We start from the raw sequence: 22,742 nt of genomic DNA on the forward strand, positions 1-22,742 counted from the left end.
AAGGGAAGTTACTTGGCCACAGTCATGGTTAAATTTTAGACCCTGGAATGAGGCTGATATGTGTTAGAATCCTTCTCTCTCACTTACTTGCTGTTGTTAAATGATAAACTGGGGCATATTAAAATTTTTTAATTTTAAGAGGGTATTTGAGCAAAAATCGATGCAAATTGGGCAGCATCAAACTGGACATAGTTAGGAGCACTCCACAGAGGGGAGCCAGGGGCAAGACTTCTATAGAGAAGAGGTGGAAGCAAGACAAGGAAAGCATTTGATTGGCTACAGCTTAAGTGGTTGCATTAGTTGAGAAAGTCCAGTTGGCTGTTTGTGAGTGATTGTCCTTAGGTTTCAACTTTCTTGACCTTGAAGCATTCCAGCTTAGGTTTTGGTTTGCGTAAGTAGGCTTCCAGGACATTACAGCCACCTCAGTCTAATGGCCTCTTTGTTTAGTTAATTTAACACTGTGTAATCCTGCAGATACTCTTTTACTTATCTAAGGCTCCTGTTCCTCATTTGTTAAATGGGGACAATAATAAAACCATCTGAAAGAGTTGTTATGAGAATTAAAAGAGACAATAAATGTAAAGCCCTTAATTCCTGGCATATGGAAAGCATTCAGTATTAGGTGGTAATTATTATAATAATGGTGGTCTCACTGGCAGAGTTAGTGCAAGAAATCAGGTCTCCTGATCCTGTGTTGTTATTCTCCATAAAGAATACTACTAGATGTACCTCAGGACCTCTGTTGAATGGCAAGGAAGTTTAAAGATATCTGTCTGACGATGAATTTCTACAGTCAAAGAAAAGTCTCAGCAGTTAGCTGTAAGACAGAAAGAACATGGTTTAAGATGCTCAAGAATCAATGTGAATGGAGTATTTGAGGGAAGATTGTATATAGTCTCCAAACTAGAAGCCAAAGGACTGAGTATAATACCAGAGAGTCTTAGAGGATCATTAGAGAGAGGACTGGTTCTGGAATCAGAAACTTCTACTGCCCAATAGCACTGTGAGCTTCCCATGTCACTCTCTGAGCCTCTTCAAACCCCCAAACGAGGCAACAACCCCTACCTCCGTGATCAAAGAATACGATGTGTCTGAAACTGCCGTGTCAAGTATAAATTATTGTGGACTCTGTTAACAATTACAGATTTATAATCTTTGGATGTGGTGAGGGCGGGGAAGTAGGCACTGATTCCTGAGTAATAAGTTTGGGACATTTTACTGACTTAAAGAGTATGAAAATAAAAAGCCATTTCTAATCAACCACCTCCATTATGACTTTCTCCACGAGGCAGGGAACCACAGCATTGGGAGGCTAAAAGTACCCAGAGAAGAGTGCCCTGACTTGACAGTTTTGCCTTGGGATGTGTACCTTGGGTAGACACATACGCACACAAAACAGATATATACATGGACAGTTAAAGTTGTATGTTGAAACTCCTAAAAGCCTTCTTGGTATGACTGCAGACCCTTTTCCTGATCTAGCACCTATTTTTCTCTTATTTTCATTTTTCTACTTTATGGTAATTATTTGCTTTTTTTCAGCATCAGAACACTGGCATGTATCCCCTCGTGAGTGTCAGTGGAGAATGTGTGTATCACGTGAAAGAGAGCTGATAATAGTAGGGTTATTAGCTAAAATCTTCTACGTTTGATTTCTTTGGGGTGTTTGCTTTTGCTTCCTATATTGAAAATTTATTCTCCCATTTTGCTTCCTATGTTTCAAGAGCTCTGGAGTTCAGGAAAGTTGGTTTGTGTTTTCTGCTTTCTCTTCAGCAATAAATATGTAAGAGGCAAATGTTCTCAACCCTATAGTGACTCAAGAAGCTGAGCATAAATATAAGCATAAAAATTCAACCTTTGATATGCCAGGAGAAAAGAAAAACAGAAACTGATGTAAGTGTGGTATAAACTCTCTTCTGTAATTGGTTTTATAGGCAGAAGTCATGTGTGATATGGGAATCTGGAAGGTTTCATCCTGCCTCTGGTACTAACCCAGTGTTTCACTCAGGCATTCCTTCACCCCTCTGGTCTCAAAGCCTAATCAGTATAATGTGTCCTGGAACTGGATGATTTGTAAGGCCCCCATCCAGCTCCAACCCATAGTGTTTTTTTCAGATGCATAGTGGATTACGGGTGGCTTAAACATTCAGAAACTTGGCCCTTGATTTAATCTTGGCATTTATCTTCCCAAGACCTTGCTTCTCCCCTTGGGAGCTAACACTGCTCTCTTCCTGAGGGACCACGGAAAGCCCAGCCACTTGGAACCCCTACCTCGTGAATTCTTCCTACTGCCCCATCGTCATTCACTGCCAGACGTTTCCCAGACCCCATTTCTAATGCTCAGCTTTTGTTGCTTGCTTCACCTGATTTTCTATCAGAATCTTTTGTTTCCTGCTTGTCACTACCAGCCTTCAAGAAAAATCTACATGCTTGACACATTATTAAAATTGAATGAGACTACACTGGCATTTCACAGGTGATGCCTCTCTTAAATGTACTGGCAGGATTGTAGCCCCTGTCTCTTCCCCTGGCAGGTGATGAAGATCTCAAACGCCCTTTTACTCCAGGCAATTTCCTGAGAATTTCTGAGGAGGTTGCTGGCAAGGCTCACAAAATGCTCTTTTCTTTTTTTCTTTTTTTGACTTGGTAGTTGTTTATAGAATATGATTGCAAATCTTGAGGCATGGGAATTATATAGCTTTTAATTGAAAGTTGAAGGCCCCTGATGTACTTTCACGGAACAAGCCCCCCTCACCCTCCATCTGGGACGTGAGATGTGGGGATGGAGGGTTATAGAGACATTTTGAGTATGTGGAGGGCTTTAAATTTTCATCATGGAGAAAAGTGATTGCTTGGCTGTCTTTACTAATTAAGAAGTTGGTTTATGCTTAGCCTGCGTTCTACATTTTAGGACTCAAATTTAATTTTGGATTTTCTGTCCTGGATCTGGTAAAGTGCAATAAAAACTCAAAAACAAATGCACATAATACTTCTTCCTGCTATCTTTCCAGGTCTTAATTCCCTCATCTGTGAAAATCAAAATAATAATTGTACCTAAAATTTATTACATTCTTACTATGCACCCAAGCATATAATACCGCATATATGATCTTCTTTACCCCTATCAACAGGTCTGCTAGGTAGGTACTTACATTAGCTTCATATTTTGCTTCATGTATTATTACATGTGAGGAAGCTGGGGTATGGGATCTTTCTTTCCGAGTGCCATACTTATGGGCAACATTGCTACCTACTTTACTTGAGTATCAGCCTCAAGGATAAGACCCATATCCCATATATCAGCTTCTTCACCTGTAAAAAGAAAAGGAGAATTGGGTGGCTTGATTACGTAGAATGCATGTAGAGTTACCTCCTATGCTCCAGTATTACTGTTATCTGTTTCAATCTTCCTGGATTTGCTTTTTTTTTGCCTATTTCAACCTCTGTTTTGAAGGAGAATATACTATTGTGCTATTCACATTCCCAACACCAACTGGGAATGTTTGTGTAGATATGCATTTTACTGGAATGTTAGAGTAGACAGAACGTGACATTTGGACCGAAAAGAAGTGATTCTGTGCTTGCCATTCATGAGCTCTATGCCATTCATCAAGTTAGCTCTCTGAGCTTAGTTACTGCATTTGTAAAATGAGAGGATAATTATAAATGTTTAAAAAACTCCCCTCTAGTCTAACACCCTCAAACACTGTGTTAGAGGTGAGTCCCCATAGGTTGAATGATGACATTTGTTGGGCCACATTTAGTTTGAAATTGTCCATACTCAGTTTGGAATCAAGAAAGAGAGGAATATAATATTAAGAATAGTGAGGACTACTGAATAGCCCTCTGTTAAACACATTAAAGAACATTGTCTCTTAAGTCTTCAAACCAGCCTTCTTTGACAGAGGAATATTTACTGTACTTGCACATACTCACATGGTTAGCAAGTAGCAGAATGATTTGAACTGGGGTTGTCAGACTCCAGAGACTCCATAGAGAAAGTAGTTTCAGGATATGAGTTTCAGGTTTGGTCACTCCCCACCTCTATCGTATAATGTTAGCCCATCTCTCAGACCTGTCTTTTATCCTCTCTTGGCTTCATTCACCTCATCTGTAAAATGGGGGTATTACCAGCTATCGTACTGGAACAGAAGGCTACCACCAGATCTAAGACCCTTGTGTTCTGGGATTCTATGATGCTGCCCAAAATACCTTTACTTCCAATGCTGAGGATCTGTTTCTTGCATGGAAATTTGAAGGCAGAGACTTTGTTTTTTGCTACATTTTGTTTATAGCCCTAGCATTCATAAGACCCTGAGTAAATATTGTGTAATAATGAAAATGAAGAGAGTAAAAGTTGCTTGATTATTATATGAGAATAGTAATTGGATATTTACATCTTAATCATGGATTAGAAAAAAATTGCTTGGGGAAAATAACATAAAAACCAGCTAATGACTGCTTAGAGTTTCCCTAGTGCACTGTGCCACACTTGACATAAGCCCGTTTACTTACTGTCACAACAGCCCTGCAAAGAAAAGCATTCCCTTCAGCCATATGAGGATGCTCATTACAGTGATTTTTTTAAGGAAAAGAGGCAGCACACCCATAATCCATTCTTTAGCCTGCTAACCCCTACTGCCACTTTGGTGAGAAAAGCGAAGCGTTTTCTAGGTAGCTATTAGATGATGCTCTTCCATGTTCCTCCTTATTATGCACAGCAACAGGAAGGGTGGTTGTTGGACCTTTCTTGGACCTTAACTCATGATGATGAAGGGTCTCTTTGTTGGTGCTGCAAAAACCAGTTGGGAAATGACTTGATGGAGACGAAGAGTGAGCCTGGAGACCTTCAGCAGCTCCTGTAGACCTGAGAACTGTAAACATTTCTAGAGCACACATGGTTTTTTCTCAAGTCCTCTGCCACAGGGAAAACTTTGTAGAAAGTGACACTCACGTTCACAGACTAAGAGAGGAACAGCTACATGGCAGGACTGAATGAAAACCAAACTGTTCATAGACCCTAGAGTGCTGGTCCTATAACAATAATTAGACTTTGAAAGATCTCAACTCTACATCATCCTTCAGATGATTGGATTTTGTAACTTCAAGTATCACCTACTTTGGTATATGTTTTGGATTTAAACTTCATAGGTTTGGTTGTTTTTATCTATGAGGTTTCATTGTCCCTTTTCACCTCTTCTCATCTTTATTTTCATGTTTGCCTGGTAATGACTTTCTCTACTTTTTTTTTTTTTCATTGTGAGGACTACCACTTCTAACTGATATAAAATAACAGTCTTTAGGTCAGTGTAAAGATAAGTGCCCAGTGTCACAGGGAGGCATTGTACACTATCTGGAATAAAACTTGTTGTAGCAACAGACCCTAACAACCTCTGCAAAGCTGAAGCTGTAACTTGTGGATCTTCACCCTCCCCCAACCCACTTTCTGAGTTTGGCATTCTTTCCTTATCTGGCAAATCTTATCATCTGCTCAGAGCTAGTTCTTATTTTTTTTTAAATTACTCAATCAAGAAAACTCCCTTCTTTGGTGGGAGTAAGGTATGTCTAATTATCTGGTCCAGGAAAGCCATCTGCCAGTTAGTAGCTCAGTATTGTTGAACAGTACAAGCAGCCTGAGGATGTCTCATGGGTGCTCACAGCCACTCCAGCTTTCCTCCCCCACCAGGAACTTCTCTCTCTCCTTTTGATGGCTAGGTTGACAACTATTAAATTTCAGCAACATTTTCTAGACCTTTGAGTAGCTCTCCTCTGAATAAAAAATACCTAAGTTTTAGTCATCTTTTTTCCACAGAAATCATACTCTAGGAAATGTAGTTCGTAGATTTTTTCTTTTGTTTTTGAAAACTGGTGGTTAATTAATAGGACACTGCTAGAAAAATATCTGGATAGTTTTAGTATTTTTTCCACTGAGGAACAAAAAGGAATATATTTTTCAATGTAAATATTAATCAAAAACCTAGAATCATGGGGTAGATAAAACCTCAGAAATAGTTCAACAACCCACTTGTTATAAGAGATGAAATAAGACATTTTTATCAATTAGAATGATGATCGGCTGTGAATAAGGAGACAAAAATACATTAATACTTCCCCAATGTTGATGTGCATAGGAGTCACCTGGGGATCTTGTTAAACTGTAGATTCTGACTTGGTAGGTCTGGGCGGGGCCTGGAAGTCTGCAGTTCTGACAAGCTCCCAAGGGATGCTGATGATGGTAGTGGGTCATGGATCACACGTTCAGTAGCAAGGATATTAAAAAATACATATTTCCTATGTAAAATCTAGAGGTAGAAAATTCAGGGCTGATAAGCCAGCTCCATACTTATTCAAGGTCCCTTCTCCATTCACTTTCACATTCCTCCATCTTTAGGGTGTGACCTTCATTCTTATAGTCCATAAGGTAGCTCCAGCTGTCACATCCATGTTCCCAGCAGCAAGATGGAAAAAATGGGATGGTAGCAAGAGCACAGGAAACATACGATACGTCAGTGTTTCTCAAGGAAAGTTTCTGGAATCTACCACATGACGATTTCAAACATATCCCATTGCCCAGAACTGTCACCTGACTATATCCAGGTGAGAGGAAAGCTGCAGAATATAGCCTTTATTCTGAATGGCTATGTGCCCAACTGAAAATTCCCATATACTAGAAAAAGAAGGGTGTGGGGACATGGTATGTGGGACATGTTTAACAGTCTTTGCCATAGACCTGGAGAGAGGAAGTCACCCTCAGGCTTAGTCTCTGCCCTTCCATTAGACTTAGTCTTTGCCCTCAGCCTTAGATAGAATGTGCTGATGGGTGTTTTTAAGGTGATTTCATTCACATTGGCTTCTAAGATGGGATATTAAAAGGGCCTGGTTCTCATCTCAACCCAATCTCAGGACTACCCTCTCTACCCACACCTGTATATACTATACTATACTATACTACACTATACTATACTATACTATACTATACTATCTATACTATACTAATGTAATGACTATAATCCTGCCTAGAAGCCTGTTTTAACAGTTGATTGATTCATTCTACCAGCTATTTTCATTTAGTTAATTCTGCATCTATGTCTTTCTTTTTCCAAGATTGTTAACCTCTTGATGGACAAGGACCCATGCAGATCCAGCTAATATGTACTGAGCTCCTTTCATATGTCTGGCCCTTTGCTTTCCATACAGCACTATAAGATGGGCATATGACACATGGAGAATCTGAGTCTGAGAAGGGAAGCATTTTCTCCAAAGTCATATGGCAAATATGTGGCACAGGGAAAATAATAACATACAGAAATTAATTCCACCTAGGTCTTCCAATATTTAAAAATTTCCTTTCGACAGCAGTATCTACAATAACATATTGATTGCCTGAGGTTAATATACAAATCTGTAAATTAAAATTTTGTTCTGAACTGAAAAAAAAAAAAAAAGTCCTCTTTTTTTCTTTTTTTCCTATACCTGAGCTTCTTGAGTTCTTATATCTGCATGTCTCTCTACCATAGCACACAACACAGCAGATTTTCAGTAAATATTTAATAAATACAAAAATATGAGTAGCTTTCCTGTGGGAAATATCTTGCTTTGAATGTGTGAACATAGCTTTGGGACAAGCCTCCCAGATCTATGTTCAGGCAGCTTTTATTTGTGCTACCACTCAGGCAAAAGTAAGTCAATTAATCTCTCTGTCTTCATTTCCTGGCATGTAATGTGGGAATGGGCATGAAAGCCCAAGAGGGTGTTGTGAGATTAATTAGTTAAAATGTATACCCTGCTATATAAATGCTAATTGCTGTCAGGAGCGTGGGTTGGATTTTCCAGTGACTTGGCTTTGCGTCGGCTTTGCACATTTCCATTAGTCCTCTGTGGCACCAAGTCCCGGCCTTAAGAAATCCTTTGGCTGAGGGAACTGATGACTTTGTAGTTCTCCTGTGATGAGGGGCCAATTTAGAGAGGATTTCCACTATGGAGTAAACTGGTTAAGAAGGGACATTTTAAACAAAAAAGTAATTCGTTGTGCCAGTAATTCGCTAACTTCCCTTTGCTGTTATTAGAGACAAATCTATTTGCATAACAGCCTTTTCCCCAGTCTTTTCTTCGGCTGGTGCCTGAAGTGAATCGTATAATTAATTTGGTATTACGTGACACTCCAGCCCGTTGCCATAGATTTTATTTTTATTTGTTCATTGAATAATTTAAAAACCTCTGACAAAATGCCCTCAGGTGGCTGGCTAGAGAAAGTTAAAAAACCCACAGAACTAATTTCAAATGGGCGAAGAAAAAACTCAATAAAAATCATATTAGGGCTTCCCTGGTGGCGCAGTGGTTGAGAATCTGCCTGCTAATGCAGGAGACACGGGTTCGAGCCCTGGTCTGGGAGGATCCCACATGCCACGGAGCGGCTGGGCCCGTGAGCCACAGCTGCTGAGCCTGCGCGTCTGGAGCCTGTGCCCCGCAACGGGAGGGGCCGCGATAGTGAAAGGCCCGCGCACCGCGATGAAGAGCGGTCCCCGCACCGCGATGAAGAGTGGCCCCCACTTGCCGCAACTAGAGAAAGCCCTCGCACGAACCGAAGACCCAGCACAGCCAAAAATAAATAAATTAATTAATTAAATAAATAAATTTAAAAAAAAAAAAAAAAAAAACAAGCCTCAAGCCCTCACCCACCTAAATTTAAAAAAAAAAAAAAAAAAAATCATATCATTTTTGTTAATGTTCATGAATACTAATATGTGTGTTTTTGGTCCCTATTATAGAGGAGTCTGATTCACTTTATAGATATATGCATTTGGCCCATGAAACATTCCGTAAGGGAGATACGTAGCGGGTATAATGATATCTTTTCCCCTTGATCCTGTATTGCATTTAATTTGGTTGAAAAAATATTAAGTCTATGGAATTAGCCAAAAATATTGATTGACCTGTATTTAAATTTTAGTATGTAAGGGCCTTTAACATATGCTATTTTAAAAATAACTCTTGTCTGCTCTTGATTTATTGTTATGTTATGAAAGGAAAATTCTGGCTTCCTTTATTAGTCAATACTAGTCACTATAACAAATTATGTCCACCAAATCTCAGTGGCTTAAACAATAGAGATTTGGCTTAACACAGTGACAACTCTTTGAAAGTGAGATGGCTTTCCTGAGAAGCTCTGCTTTGACTGATGGCAGGAATCTGGGCTCCTTCCATCTTGTGATGCTGCACTTTTCAAAAATTTCTGTTCTTCAAGGATTCCATGGAAGGGAAAGAGAAAGCACCAAAGATTATGCTGGGAGTTTCAAGTTGTACAGCATCTCTGGCCACACTCATTGGCCAGAACCAAATCACATGGCCCCAACCCAATTGCTAAGGATATGTAGGTTTCATATGGGCCGAGGAAAAGAAAACAGGACTAATGAACATTTAGTCAGTCTCTGCCACAGTCTACCCCAGTGATAACCAAAATTCCATTTCATACTTCTTCCAAGATTGGTCTGCTTGAGTATATCCTTGTGGTTGCTATGTTACACTAGCTCTCTTTTTCCATCTCCCTTTTCACAATTAACATTCTCCTACTTTACAAAAGAAAAATCCACCTGTCACTTGTCATCTGTCTTGGTGTTAATTATTGTTCAGGGCCATAAAGACTTCCCAGGGCCAAAGTAACAATTTATATTATTGGTATCCAAAAGTCTCCTTTAATCAAGGTAACATTAACCCCCAGAATAGCTTCCTCCTTCTCTCCAATTTACCAGTGTTCCTGTTAAAAGTGAGCCATGATATCAGAACTGTGTTCTACTGACCCAAGTTGGGGTGATCTGAATTGAGATGTATTGTTGAGTGGGGTTGCAAGGAGAATGATACTTTTCATTTTATAGCCTTGCCTCTAAAATCATTCAAATTTGAGCAAATAGTTTAAAGCTCTTGACAGAGAGGCCTTTAGGAACAGCATTAGGAATATTTTTATGAAATATAGAAAGCAGTAGCATCTTATTTCATCCAGACAACAAACTTAATATAGTGCAGTTCCAGACTCCATCAGCTGCCAACTGTCTCTCTCTGTCTCTTTCAACTATATCTTATAATTTAAAAGTGGATGAATGTCCTGCCAATGCATATTAATACAAATTTTGGAATTAAAAAACAAAATCAATACTTTTTTCTCACAGAAAGTAGGTATGATTAGGATGGTTTGACACTGAGAGGGACTTTGCCAATTGTATTACACAGTGGATATTTCCTTCCTTCCCCCTTCCTTCCTTCCTTTTTTTTTTTTTTCTAATTAATATTTTAATTATTTTCAAAGCACGTCATGCACGGAGGTTTTTTAAGGCCAATATATTAAAGGGGTACCAAAATAATTGTATTCTTTCTGTCATAATTTTCCTCTGCTCCTACTAGTTCTCTTCTTCAGAGACAACAACTTTTGAGGATTTTATTTATTTTTTCTGGCATTTCCTATCTATAGTTTGCTAACCAATTTGTGTATATTGTTATTTTTCATTTAGTCAACCCTATGTGTTATCTCTTCACTTTTTTAAATTATAGTAAATAAGGACTCTCTCTCTAAAGTGCTATCCCCTTTGCTTTCCTTACTCATACCTCTCTATATAATATTATTGCAATATTTGGTTGAATCAATAATCATTCAATTAATATGTCTTCAGATATGAATGAACTATGATTATGTTACCTTTCTTATTATTTTTTTTTAATTTTTATTTATTTATTTATGGCTGCATTGGGTCTTCGTTTCTGTGCGAGGGCTTTCTCTTGTTGCGGCAAGTGGGGGCCACTCTTCATCGCGGTGCGCGGGCCTCTCACTATCGCGGCCTCTCTTGTTGCGGAGCACAGGCTCCAGACGCGCAGGCTCAGTAATTGTGGCTCACGGGCCCTGTTGCTCCACGGCATGTGGGATCTTCCCAGACCAGGGCTCGAACCCGTGTCCCCTGCATTGGCAGGCAGATTCTCAACCACTGCGCCACCAGGGAAGCCCTACCTTTCTTATTTTTTGAAGTTATGAATTGCCTTGCTTTCATATGCTTACTCTAATTAGTATCCTTTGGTAACCATTTTCATACTTTTCAATTACCCTTCAGCATCATTTTTCACAGGGCTAGTCTAATCAGATAATCCATCAGTTACAATTAGTTTTTCTTTATTGGGGGTTTCCATTTTTTTTTCTATCTACACTGATTTACCACCAAGCCCTACTGCATAGCTGCTTTCCTGGGATATCCTGCATTGTTATTCTGGGAATCCCTTCCCCTCTCTCTTTAATTGGATCCCCTATTCCTTGATCTCCTGTTTTCCTTCTTCTTGTTTTTTCTCTCATTTTGTTGGCACAAATCTCCCAGAAGCTTCTTGAAAAAGTAGCACATAGGATATAAAATTACTGAGTCTTTATGTGTCTGAAAATGTCACTCACACGTGATTGTTTTGTTGGGTTTAAGGTTCAAGATTGCAAATAAATTTCCTTTAGATGCATTGCTTCATTATCTTCTAGTTTCCAGTCTTGTTTTTGAGAGTTGCAAAGCCATTCTGATTCCTAGTCTTTTGTATGTGACTATTTTTTTCCTCTTTCTTACTCGCTGGTAGTTTATATAATCTTTTCTTTTTCCACAGTTTTAAAAAATATTTTTGTGGTGTAAGTCTGTTTTCATTCACTGTGTTGGGGCAATTGACAGGTCTTTTTAATTTAGAAGATTATGACTTCAGTTCTGAGATTTGTTTTTGCTTTGAATTATTTAATGGAGAGTTTTCTTTTTATTTTCTTTCTTTTGGGGATCCTACTATTGAGATGTTGAGACTCGTGGACTGGTCTAAATTTCTTCTCTATTTTCTATTTTTCTTTTTTACTCTACTTTTTAGAAAATTCTCAAATTTAACTTCCAAATAAACCATTTATTAAATTTTACCTTTCTTCAATCATGTTTTTAATTTTAATAAACTTTTTTTCTCTGAATATTCCTTTGTTATATCATTCTGTTCTTGCTTCATGAATATAAAAGTTTCCTTATCTCTCTGAGTATGTTAATGATAGTTTTTTGTTTTTCTTTTAAAAGATTTCTTTTTCTTGAATAATCTTGGTTTTATCAAATTTTCTTTTACAATGTTTCTTTGGATGTTACCTTTTATAGTAGAGATTTTTCTCAGATGTCTCCTGGGGCTGTTTGTTCATATTTAAGAAGAAGTGATTAAGAAGCTGATTAAAAATTCTAAATGTGAATGTGGGACTTGTTAACCTTGAGCTTTTCTATTGGATGATATGATGATATGGCTGTACAAGTTTAAAAAAAAACAAAAAAACAAAAAAACTCTGATACTAAGATTGTTAGATCTTTCTTCTGAAAGTAGTCAGATTTTCTAGAGAAGATTCATTCATTCTCCTGCCTGGAGAGTAAAGGTCTGGCTGCTCCTATCCTTGGAGCTCAGTGGGAAAGGTTACTGAGTGCTAGGAGGGTGGGGTTGGAACCAAAGATGTCACTTTTTGACATAGCGTTCATCCAATTCTCCTTATTTTACTGTCCCACCTATGTGCTTATTTTTAAGGTATCTGGTTGCATTTGCCAGGATAGGATAGATTATTCATATTGGTAGTAAGCAAATCCCAATTCTCTATGACTTAAAAGAGCAAAGCTTTGCTGTGTGTCATCCATATCAAGGGAACCAAGCTAAAGGAGTCTCAACGTCTATGCTTTCATATTTGCTAAGGCAGAAGAAAAGGAAGCATGGTGAAATATACTCTGGCCCTGAAAACACTCAACACAGGTGACACTCAGTACATCATTTTGGCCAAAGTGAGTCACATGGCATCCCCTTATTTCAGAAGGGCATAAAAGTACAATCTTACAATATGCCTAGTAAGAGAACCCAGAAATATTGAGTGTATGGTACTAGTGATTACTTATCTTGATACTGACAGTTTCTCCTCCTGGGTTTTTTCTGCATTCTGCATTGCAGATTGGTTTGTTCTCCAGCTCTCCCCTCTTCATTTAGGATTTTTCGTTTTAAATGTGCTAAGCTGGTCACCACTTGTCCATTTGATGTTGCTATTATCTTTCCTCTTGTTATTGCTATTACTTGGGTTTACATCTTGAAAATTATTTTAGTTTTAGTGGAGTTTCATAAAGCAGTGAAATTGGATGCATGTATTCAATCTGACATGTTTAACTGAAAAAACTATGGTTATAACTTCCTGTAAACTGAAGGAGCTAATTCTGCAACTATGCAGTTTTAATGAATATATATTTAAAGAACGTTATGATGGATGTTTAATAAAAAATATTTTATTATCAATTTGTATTAATGTGAACAACACTTTGATCTTTCCAGTTCTTTCTCTGTATATTGGATTTTAAAACATGTTTCTAAATGAAGCGTAGCAATTGTAAACAATGAAAATTTGTTGATTCTTGGAAAAGTCAGTTTGTTAGATTTCCCAGAGGTCTATTATTTACTTAGAAATGTATTACTTACTTACAAAACATTTTGCAAGTCATAAAGCTTCAAATTCTTTGCTTTTTTCAAAATTAAAGTAGTCCCTAATTTAGTTGTTCTGTTAGCTATCTGCTTATGCAGATAAGCCTAGCAAACGTTAGGCTTAGCAAAATGTTACCCAGCATACGATCATAAACTTCATTTAATTTATTACACATGTATTATTGCTCATGAGTCTATAGCTTGTCTGGGTGGTTCTGGTGACATAAGCTCAGCTCAGCTGATATAGGCTGAGCTTGCTCTTACGTCTTTGGTCAGCTGTGGAGAGGTCTGACGGCTGTGCTTCCGGAGGGTGCAGCTGTCAGCAAGGGTGCCTCAGCTCTACTACATGTGGTCTCTTATTTACTAGGAAGCTTTCTTGTGTATTGTAGTCAGTTTGGCTGTCTAATCTAATACCAGTAGACACACATGACTAATCCAAATTGATATGTGCAATAAGTGTAAAATACATTGAATTTTGAAGAGTTATTACAAAAAAAGAATATAAGTGTAAAATAGCTTATCAATATTTGGGATGTTTTGGATATATCGAGTTCAACAAAATACATTATAAAAATTAATTTTACCTGCTTCTTTTTGTTTCTTTAATGTGGCAACTAGGACACCTAAAATTAACTATGTGGCTTGCATTTTATTGCTATTGGACAGTGAAGACCAGGGGAGAACTGGGAATCTTAGAGGGTTGCCATTTCAGTTACAATTTTCTCCTTAGAACCTCTTTTGTCCCCAGAGGAGTGAAAGAGCACGTGATTTCTTTTCCAGGTGAAATTCTCCCCCATACTTTGTAGGATTCAACAGGATCAAGCTATCAGATCACACTGTTATCCAATAGATAGTCAAAAGATAATAAATGAATGAGGGGAATTCTCCTCACACCACAGCTGTCTATTACATGCATTTATTAGAAAGAGGCTAATGAATATGACCCGAGAAGAGGGTCTGGAAAATACTGGGGTATCCTAAGGAGAAGGTGTGTTCTCTGGAGATGAGATGACTCATCTGCCTTTTCTTTCTTTTTGACTGTTCCAGAACGCTGTGATGACTGGGGACTAGATACCATGAGGCAGATCCAAGTGTATGAAGATGAGCCAGCTCGTATCAAGTGCCCACTCTTTGAACACTTCTTGAAATATAACTACAGTACAGCCCATTCAGCAGGCCTTACTCTGATCTGGTATTGGACAAGGCAGGACCGGGACCTTGAGGAGCCGATTAACTTCCGCCTCCCTGAGAACCGCATTAGTAAGGAGAAAGATGTGCTCTGGTTCCGGCCCACACTCCTCAATGACACAGGCAACTATACCTGCATGTTAAGGTAGCCTGACTCTTGTGGTGACTTTCTCTTTTCCCTTTCGTTCCTGAACCGTTTTCCAAACGATGCATGGGCTGTGAAGGTGGGAAGGGGAAGAAGGAAGCATGTAGAGAGATTTACACTTCACCTCATTGGCTTAGCTGAGGTTAGCTGAAAGAGGTGTGCAGAGAAAATGATTGAGCTTCCGAGAACATTCTCAATAGGTGGTTCCTTTTCAAACCTGACATACATCGGGGTTGTCTAGAGGTGGAGGCTTGTTCATTTGTTCCCTTTCCCTGACATGAATCTGCCTCCACTTCTGCCTCACCTGAAGGTGTATCTGTTTCCCTGGACAATGAACAGGGCAGGCAGTAGGACCCATTCATATCTGTTATTCTTGGCAACTTTTTAAGTACCTAGCACAAATAAAGCCTCAGGATGCCATATAAAGGAAACAATATCTGAGAGGCATTAAATATATTTCGAACAGTGCTTTTCAAACTTTTCCACCAAAATTTCCCTAAAAAGCAAATGAATACCAGATCTCTGGGAATCTAAGAATATAATCCAAAGCACCCTACCATTACTGCAAAATTTCTTTCAAATCCACTTTTTTTCTGAAAGTTCATGTACATTTTGCATTTTACTTCACAATATACCACTTTTCCTTTTACAACAGATTAATTTTGTTTTTCCTCTGGAAAAAAAAAAAAAAAACACCTTGAAAACATTGAGGGTCCTTCTGAAAAATAACCATTTTAAGGCTTAGTACTTTGGCTACTTTTTTTCCTGAGGTCCCTTTTTAGCTTCCAGGCTTTATTTTATTTTTTAAACTCCCATTTGGGTTGTGAATTTTTTTTTAAAGATAGTTTCCTACTATTTAATAGTACATTGGCTTTCCTAGGGCTTGCATAACAAAATAACGCAGACTGGGTGGCTTAAACAATGGAAATATGTTTTCTCATAATTCTGGAGGCTAGAATTCCAAGATTAAGGTGTCAACAGGGTTGGTTTCATTCATCTCTCCTTGGCTTGTAGATAGACATCTTCTCTCCATGTCTTCACATCATTTCACCTCTGTGTCTTCTGTGTCCTAATCTCCTCTTCTTATAAGACCATCAGTTATATTGGATTAAGGCCCACCCATATTACCTCATTTTACCTTAATTACCTCTTTCAAGACCTATCTCCAAATACAGTTGCATTCTAAGGTACTCAACTTCGACATATGAATTTGGGGTGGGGGACACAATTCAGCCCATAGTGATAGAGCTGGATGACATAACAATAACAGAAGACCATAGCAGAATAATAAGTAAGCCCAGACCTTCTTCTGAATGCTCCTTGTCTCTCATGGATGTTATAACTGTTCTCTGATGGAGAACTATGACTCTGTTTTGATAAATTTAAACAATCTTATGATTTAGTGAGAAAGGACTTCTGTATCACAGAAAAAAGCATACTGATCACTGTGGCTTTGGGAGTCCCTTGTAACCTCTTAAGTCCCTTCTGAGGCTTTTACCCCTTCTATTTAATTTTATTGGAGTGAACTCTAGACTGGGATGTGAGCTTCCAAGGAGCCTGAAATGCTCATGTGCCCATTGTTTATGCCCTAATACAGCTTTGGTATCTATACCCACACAATGAGAAAGCTGGCCTAAATGTTCTTTGAGCTCCTTTTCATCTTTGGCAATTGTTAATCTAGTAACATTTCACACATACACCTTGGCAAATACCTGGGGAAGGGTCATCAGTAGCTTTCTGGTTGACCTTGGTCTCTACTATGCGTTCTAGTGCTTCAGTATCTCTATTTTTTTTTTTCCTTAGCAACCCACTACTTCTTTAGAGCTCTCCCCCAAACTTTTCCAGCCTTCTTTTATATTATAGGAGTAGGGCTCATGACTCTCTAGGCCTGAGTATACCTTTAGTGTTATTTATCAATTTCCAGATTGCCATCTCTTCAATTTACCTGTCTGCCTATCTTCTAAAGAAAATTTGAATTAAACTTATCTGGTGGGGGTACCAGAAGCTTCCCATTGCCCTGTGGTGATTCCTAAACTGAGAATGACCTTAAACTGAACCATGTGAAATCATAGACCTGATGTCATTAAGAAAATAAAGTTAAGATTCATCCTTCAGGATTCTACTGCTTGTATTCTTGCTTCAGTACCTCTATTAAGATAACATCCAGATTTGACTTACGGAGCTGGAAAAGTCAGTCCATTCATTGTTCATCACTGGATTTTATAGTCAGGAAATGTATCTTATTAAGCTGAAATTTACCTTCTATAACTTCCACCTATAGGATGCTTCTACTTGGAAGACCTTTTGTTACCTGTAGGTAAAGATTGTGCCTGCCACTCTCCCTTTCCACCTTATTACCATTGTCATAAGTCATCCTTAAACACTCTCTCCTCCCATCTTGGGGAGGGTAGTGAATTCTCCCACACTTTCCATTGGATTTAGTCTTAATTAATGAGTTATTGAATATGTAATATGTCTTAAATAGAAATCACAAAAAGGGGTGGACAATGAATGACCCATTTACATATCACCCTAAAAAATCACTTATTTTTATTATCTATACTCCCTTTATTGTTTTCCTTTATGTAATACAGTTTTATGTATATTCCATGTATCCAACAAATATTTATTCAGTGCCTACTGAAAGTTTAGGCACTGTACTGGATGCAAGAAATAAAAGAAAACACATATGGTCGTGACGTTGTTTGAACTATGATAAATTCAATCAAGGAATTGTCCAAGGTGCTGAGAGGATGAGAGTCCTAATTTAGATATGGGGTGTGTAGAGAATGACATAGACCTCCGTGTGAAAGGTAGGGTGATGGGAAAAGAAGAACCCTCCAGGCAGATGAAATGACTTACACAAACATTAAAGGTATAAATACAGTTCCCCACCATCTTTTTTTTTTCTTTTTTTAAAGATTTTTTTTTTTGATGTGGACCATTTTTAAAGTCTTTATTGACTATTTCTTCTGTTTTATATTTTGGTGTTTTGGCCACAAGACACGTGGGATCTTAGTTCCCCGATCAGGGATCAAACCCACAACCCCTGAACTAGAAGGCGAAATCTTAACCACTGGACCGCCAGGGAAGTCCCTCCCCAGCCATCTTAACATGTTTTATGTGTTTGTTAGTTTTTTCCTTCATGCTTGACATTTTTATATATGTGTACAATAACTGGATGGTTGTACCATGATTTTTTTTTTACAGTCTTCCTTTTCATAAGTTTTTCTACTGATTCCAATATCTTCCTTGCTGATATAGCACAGGATGGGCATTTTTGATCATGTGCTCTCTCTATTCTCACTTTTCCTATGTCTATCATGTGAAAAAATCTCCAGAAATAGGATTACAAGGGTAAAGGCTAAGGCTTTTAAAAATGTTTTTGGAAACATATTTAATTTTCCAGAACTCGTTTATACCATTATCAACCATGAGTTAATATGCTGTTCTTACCTGTGGCTTACCAGTACTGAGTGTTATTAAGAATGTTTTAAGGGTAAAATTAAACATTATATATATGAGTATACACACACACACACACACACACACACACACACACACATATGTATGTTTAGGTACATATCTAAAAATCTAAATAGTTTATCAATAGTAGCTAATTGTGTCTGTTTTTATTCTGTTGTGTCAGTTGTTATAGGAAATACCTCCATAACACATTTAATTGTTACATGAACTCAATATATAAATAAAGTCTCAATACACAGCAGTACTTCACTTAGCTCATTTTAATGTGTTTGCTGCATCAAAACAAATGCAAATGAGACTGCCCATTCATTGCATATTTTTCTTTTCAGGAACACTACATATTGCAGCAAAGTTGCATTTCCTCTGGAAGTGGTTCAAAAAGATAGCTGCTTCAATTCTCCCATGAAACTTCCAGTGCATAGATTATATTTAGAATATGGTGTTCAGAAGATCACTTGTCCAAACATAGATGGATTTTTTCCTTCTAGTGTCAAGCCAACCATCACTTGGTATATGGTAAGCAAACTAGAGGGCATTTACCCTCTCTAAAATGACAATGATTATTTGTTGAGTTAATATAGAAACAGATTTTTCTCATCATCATTTCCTCCTTAATAACTTTATACAAACGTTTTACTGCTTCCTCACTTTGTACCATTTTAAAGGAAGTGGTGGAGATGCTTTGCCTCAACCCACCATGTCTTAAATTACATTCACTGGACTACCAGAACTACCTTATTTCTATTAATTTCCTGTGAAATACAATTTGAGAAATATTGCCCACTTCTACTCACTGCTGAGTGAAGTCAGAAGCTGCTAATTCATCTGGTGAATTTCAGCTCTTTGGTTAATAAGTACTGTATTTTATTATTTGTATGTGTTTTCATGTTTGCCTTCCTTTGTGGGCACAGTTGATCTGTGGTCTATTACACATCTGAGAGCTTTGAAAAGCATTTAATCAAAATATGAAAGTGTTGGAAGATGACACTTGGGGCAGCAGCATAGTTTTCTAATCTCTTCAAATATCCACCTGAGCCAAAGCCAAAAACTCCTGAAAAACATTTAAGACAAAACTCAGTGACAAGTTATGCATAAGAATCACTTTCAGTAAAATAAGTGAGATAAATCACCAGTACAAACCATATAGAATCAGAGTCTATAGAGAAGGAAGCTGATGGAAATAATATGGCATTTGGCAGGCTCAAGAACAGGAGAAACCCCAAAAAGCCAGTGGGTGAAGCAGTTTGAGAATAGCAGCTGAAATTTTGCTCTCTAATAGAGAGTGAGTCCAAGAAGCCTATAGCAAGACATTTTGAAGGAATTGGAATAGTTCTAGTGCCTCGGAACTCTGAAAAACAACCATCCACACTGAGGAAAAACTGCTAGGAATGGAATCAAAATAAACAGGATCAGGGTAATGTAGAGGAAGGAAGGAGAACCTGCTGAGAATGGAGGAGCAGAACAGAATCAGGAAATCTCAAGACTGTAGTTTTGAAGAAGGATCTCTGTGAAATTGGAAAATCCTGCCAAATCCTAAAGCTCAGAAAAACTAGTTTTACATAATAATGAGCAACAAAAAGAATCAAGGTAAAATCCCATTCGAAGCTATAAGAAAAAAAGGAGAATAAGAAGCAGAATAACATTTCTATAGAAAAAAATAAAAGCATTCCAGAACGACCTATTGCAACCTACTGTTTCAAAAATTGGCACAAAGACGTTAAGAAGTGATGCAAGATGAGAGAGAATAACAAATAAAAATTAGAAAATTCCAGAAATTATACAACTCAGTAAAAACTTAGAAGAAAATTAATTATTTCAGAAATAAATCTAAACTAAGAGGAGCAAACAGAAAATAAACACAACAAATAATGCCTTAAGATTAAAAGAAAGTGGAATGGAGAAAAAATTTTGATCAAAAATAAATGATGAATACAAATAAAAAGGTTAGAATGGATATACCAATATCATATAAAGTAGACTGTAAGATGATTAATATTATCAGAGATAGAAAGGACTTTTCAGAATAATAAAAGGGTCAACTCATCAGGAAGGCATGAAAATAATAAAAAAGTATATATGCTTAATAACAGTGCTTCAAAATACATGAAGGAAAAGTTGACAAAATTGAAGGAAGAAATAGACAATTCTACAATCCTAGTTGAAAATTTTAGTATCTGTCTCTGTTTAAGCCATTAATGAAGTGACTTAGGGAGCCAACTTTAAGAGTTTTCCATTGGCCAAAGATGGAACAATTTGAACTTTAGTAAGGATATTAATTGCAATAGGTCGAATCTCATGAATTAAATTTAAATCCATAAGTTCATAATGATATTTCAAAATATGGCCACATTTGGATGAGAATAGGAAATAAAAACGTTACCTTGAAAACCAGTAAATAAAGGAGAAAAAAAGCCAAGATTTTATTCTGCTTTTCTATAAGAAATGTATTGATATATTGAGTAATGACATAGTGCAGGGAAGTGTATTTTTATAAAAGTATATAATCACTTTGCAAACCCCAATGAATTACTAAATCTAAGCATTATGCATCAATGACTGTTAATATCATAAGGAGAGAAACAACCACTTTTCTTCTGATGAAAGAAAACAATATTACCTATAATTGTGCCAAATGGATTCAATCTGAGTCTGATAAAACCTTTGGATCCTGCTGCCATTTTGCAGGAAATATAGAGAATAGAGGAATGTATTGACCTGTACCATGCATTTGCAATCAGCAAAATCTAAATTGTGAGACACTCTACAGGCCAAATGTCTTGTGTTAGTCAACAGATAAATTGCAAAAAATGAAAGGCATAGAGTGGGAATGTATAGATTAAAAGACACGTAGAACATTTAAAACACTAGAGTGGATGAGAATATAGTATCTAAGGACATATGAGTGATAAAATCGTACATGAAAACAAGGAAGTGACTTCACTATGAAGGTATAGATAGTTGCTACTTTGGGGGATAGTAAAGAAGGTGTGATTGACATGGGGCATGTGGAAGGCTTTCAAGGGTGACTGGTAATGTTCTATTCCTGGACCTGAGTGGTGGTTTTAAAAGTATTTGCTTTATACTAATTCATTAACTCACACATATGTTTTGAGTGTTTTTCATATATGCTTCATTCTGTAGTAAAATGATTAAGAGGAAGGGAGATGATAGGAAAGGAAGGGGAGGTGGAGGAGACTGATTTAAGATATATAACAACCAATTGCAATGTATGGACCTTAAGTGGATCATGTTTTGTTCAAACAAACTATAAAACACGCTATGAGAAAGTCAGGGAAATATGAACACAGACAGAATATTGATGACATCAATAAGTTATTATTACTTTTTAAATTATGATAATGGTAATGTAGTTATGTTTTCAGGAGGGGTCTTGTCATTTAGAAGTACACACAGAAATATTTACAAATTAAGTTGTATAATGTCTGTGATTTGCTTTGAAATAATATTGGGATGCAGTGAGTGGGTATAGATGAAATAAGACATAGCCTGAATTGGTACTGTTGACTCTAGATATGGGTACAGGGATCATTGTTTATTCTATGATTGTACTTTTCCATAGTAAAAAGGATTAAAAGAATTATATTAACAATTTGACATCAATAAGTGTAATATGTCTTCTGGTTAAAAAAATACATTCATCTATTTATCTGCAACAAGGTCTCTTGTTTCTAATGAGACCCTACTCACTTTTTCTATATTTTGAATACTTTATGGTCTGAAAATATAATTTTACTTTTATACATATTCTATTATTTTCTCCTCTTTTTCCTCATGTATTCCCTCTGCCTGGAACATCCTCTTTTTCTCCTTTAGAACAAATCAAATTCTACACCTTTGTAAAATGTTCCCTGTACTCTCCAGCTGAAATAAATTTTCCCTCATATACCCTCAATTAGCTATTTATTTGTAATTGTTTCAGTGTCACTTTTCACTTTATTGTTTTATAACCATTTATTCATGCATATATTCAATACATACTTGTTGAAGATCAACTGTATTCAATGCAATATATCTGGGGTCTGGGGGGTACATGGTAATGAATGTGATATATGCACTCCCCAACATAGTCCCAGAGGGTCTCAGTTTAATTCAAACAAGTTTATAAATAAGAATTCCTGTTCTTATCAAAAAGTAGAATTCTAAGTTCTACAAGAGTGTCACAGAGAATTTATTGTTGGTTTTAAGAAGAGGGACAGATTTACATGCAGGTATTCTATGAGACTGACTGTATCTTGAGGGCAAAGTTATGCCATATCCATCTCTGTATCTCCAATGATTCCCAGACTTCTGGTTTTCCTGATTGGACCGATGTCGGTGCTATTAACCAAGGTATGAAATAGCAGAGGAGGAACAGGTTTGGGGATCAAGTAATGAATTTAGATCATGTCATATTGAGTTAGACTTATCTGTGTGACATCTAGGTGGC

At 37.2% G+C, this 22,742-nt stretch overlaps 1 protein-coding gene across 3 annotated transcripts in view; it reads left to right on the forward strand.

Annotated features, from left to right (window-relative positions):
• Window positions 1-22,742, forward strand: part of IL1RAP (interleukin 1 receptor accessory protein) — a 123,768-nt gene that overhangs the window by 61,827 nt on the left and 39,199 nt on the right. For all 3 annotated transcript variants that reach the window (XM_007195207.2, XM_007195209.2, XM_007195208.2), the window contains exons 3-4: window positions 14,524-14,809; window positions 18,625-18,811. In XM_007195207.2, the coding sequence (XP_007195269.1) occupies window positions 14,524-14,809; window positions 18,625-18,811 (473 nt within the window). The remainder of the gene's footprint in view (window positions 1-14,523; window positions 14,810-18,624; window positions 18,812-22,742) is intronic.

The sequence above is a fragment of the Balaenoptera acutorostrata genome, chromosome 4, assembly GCF_949987535.1.
Source record: "Balaenoptera acutorostrata chromosome 4, mBalAcu1.1, whole genome shotgun sequence".
NCBI classification, from domain to species: domain Eukaryota; kingdom Metazoa; phylum Chordata; class Mammalia; order Artiodactyla; family Balaenopteridae; genus Balaenoptera; species Balaenoptera acutorostrata.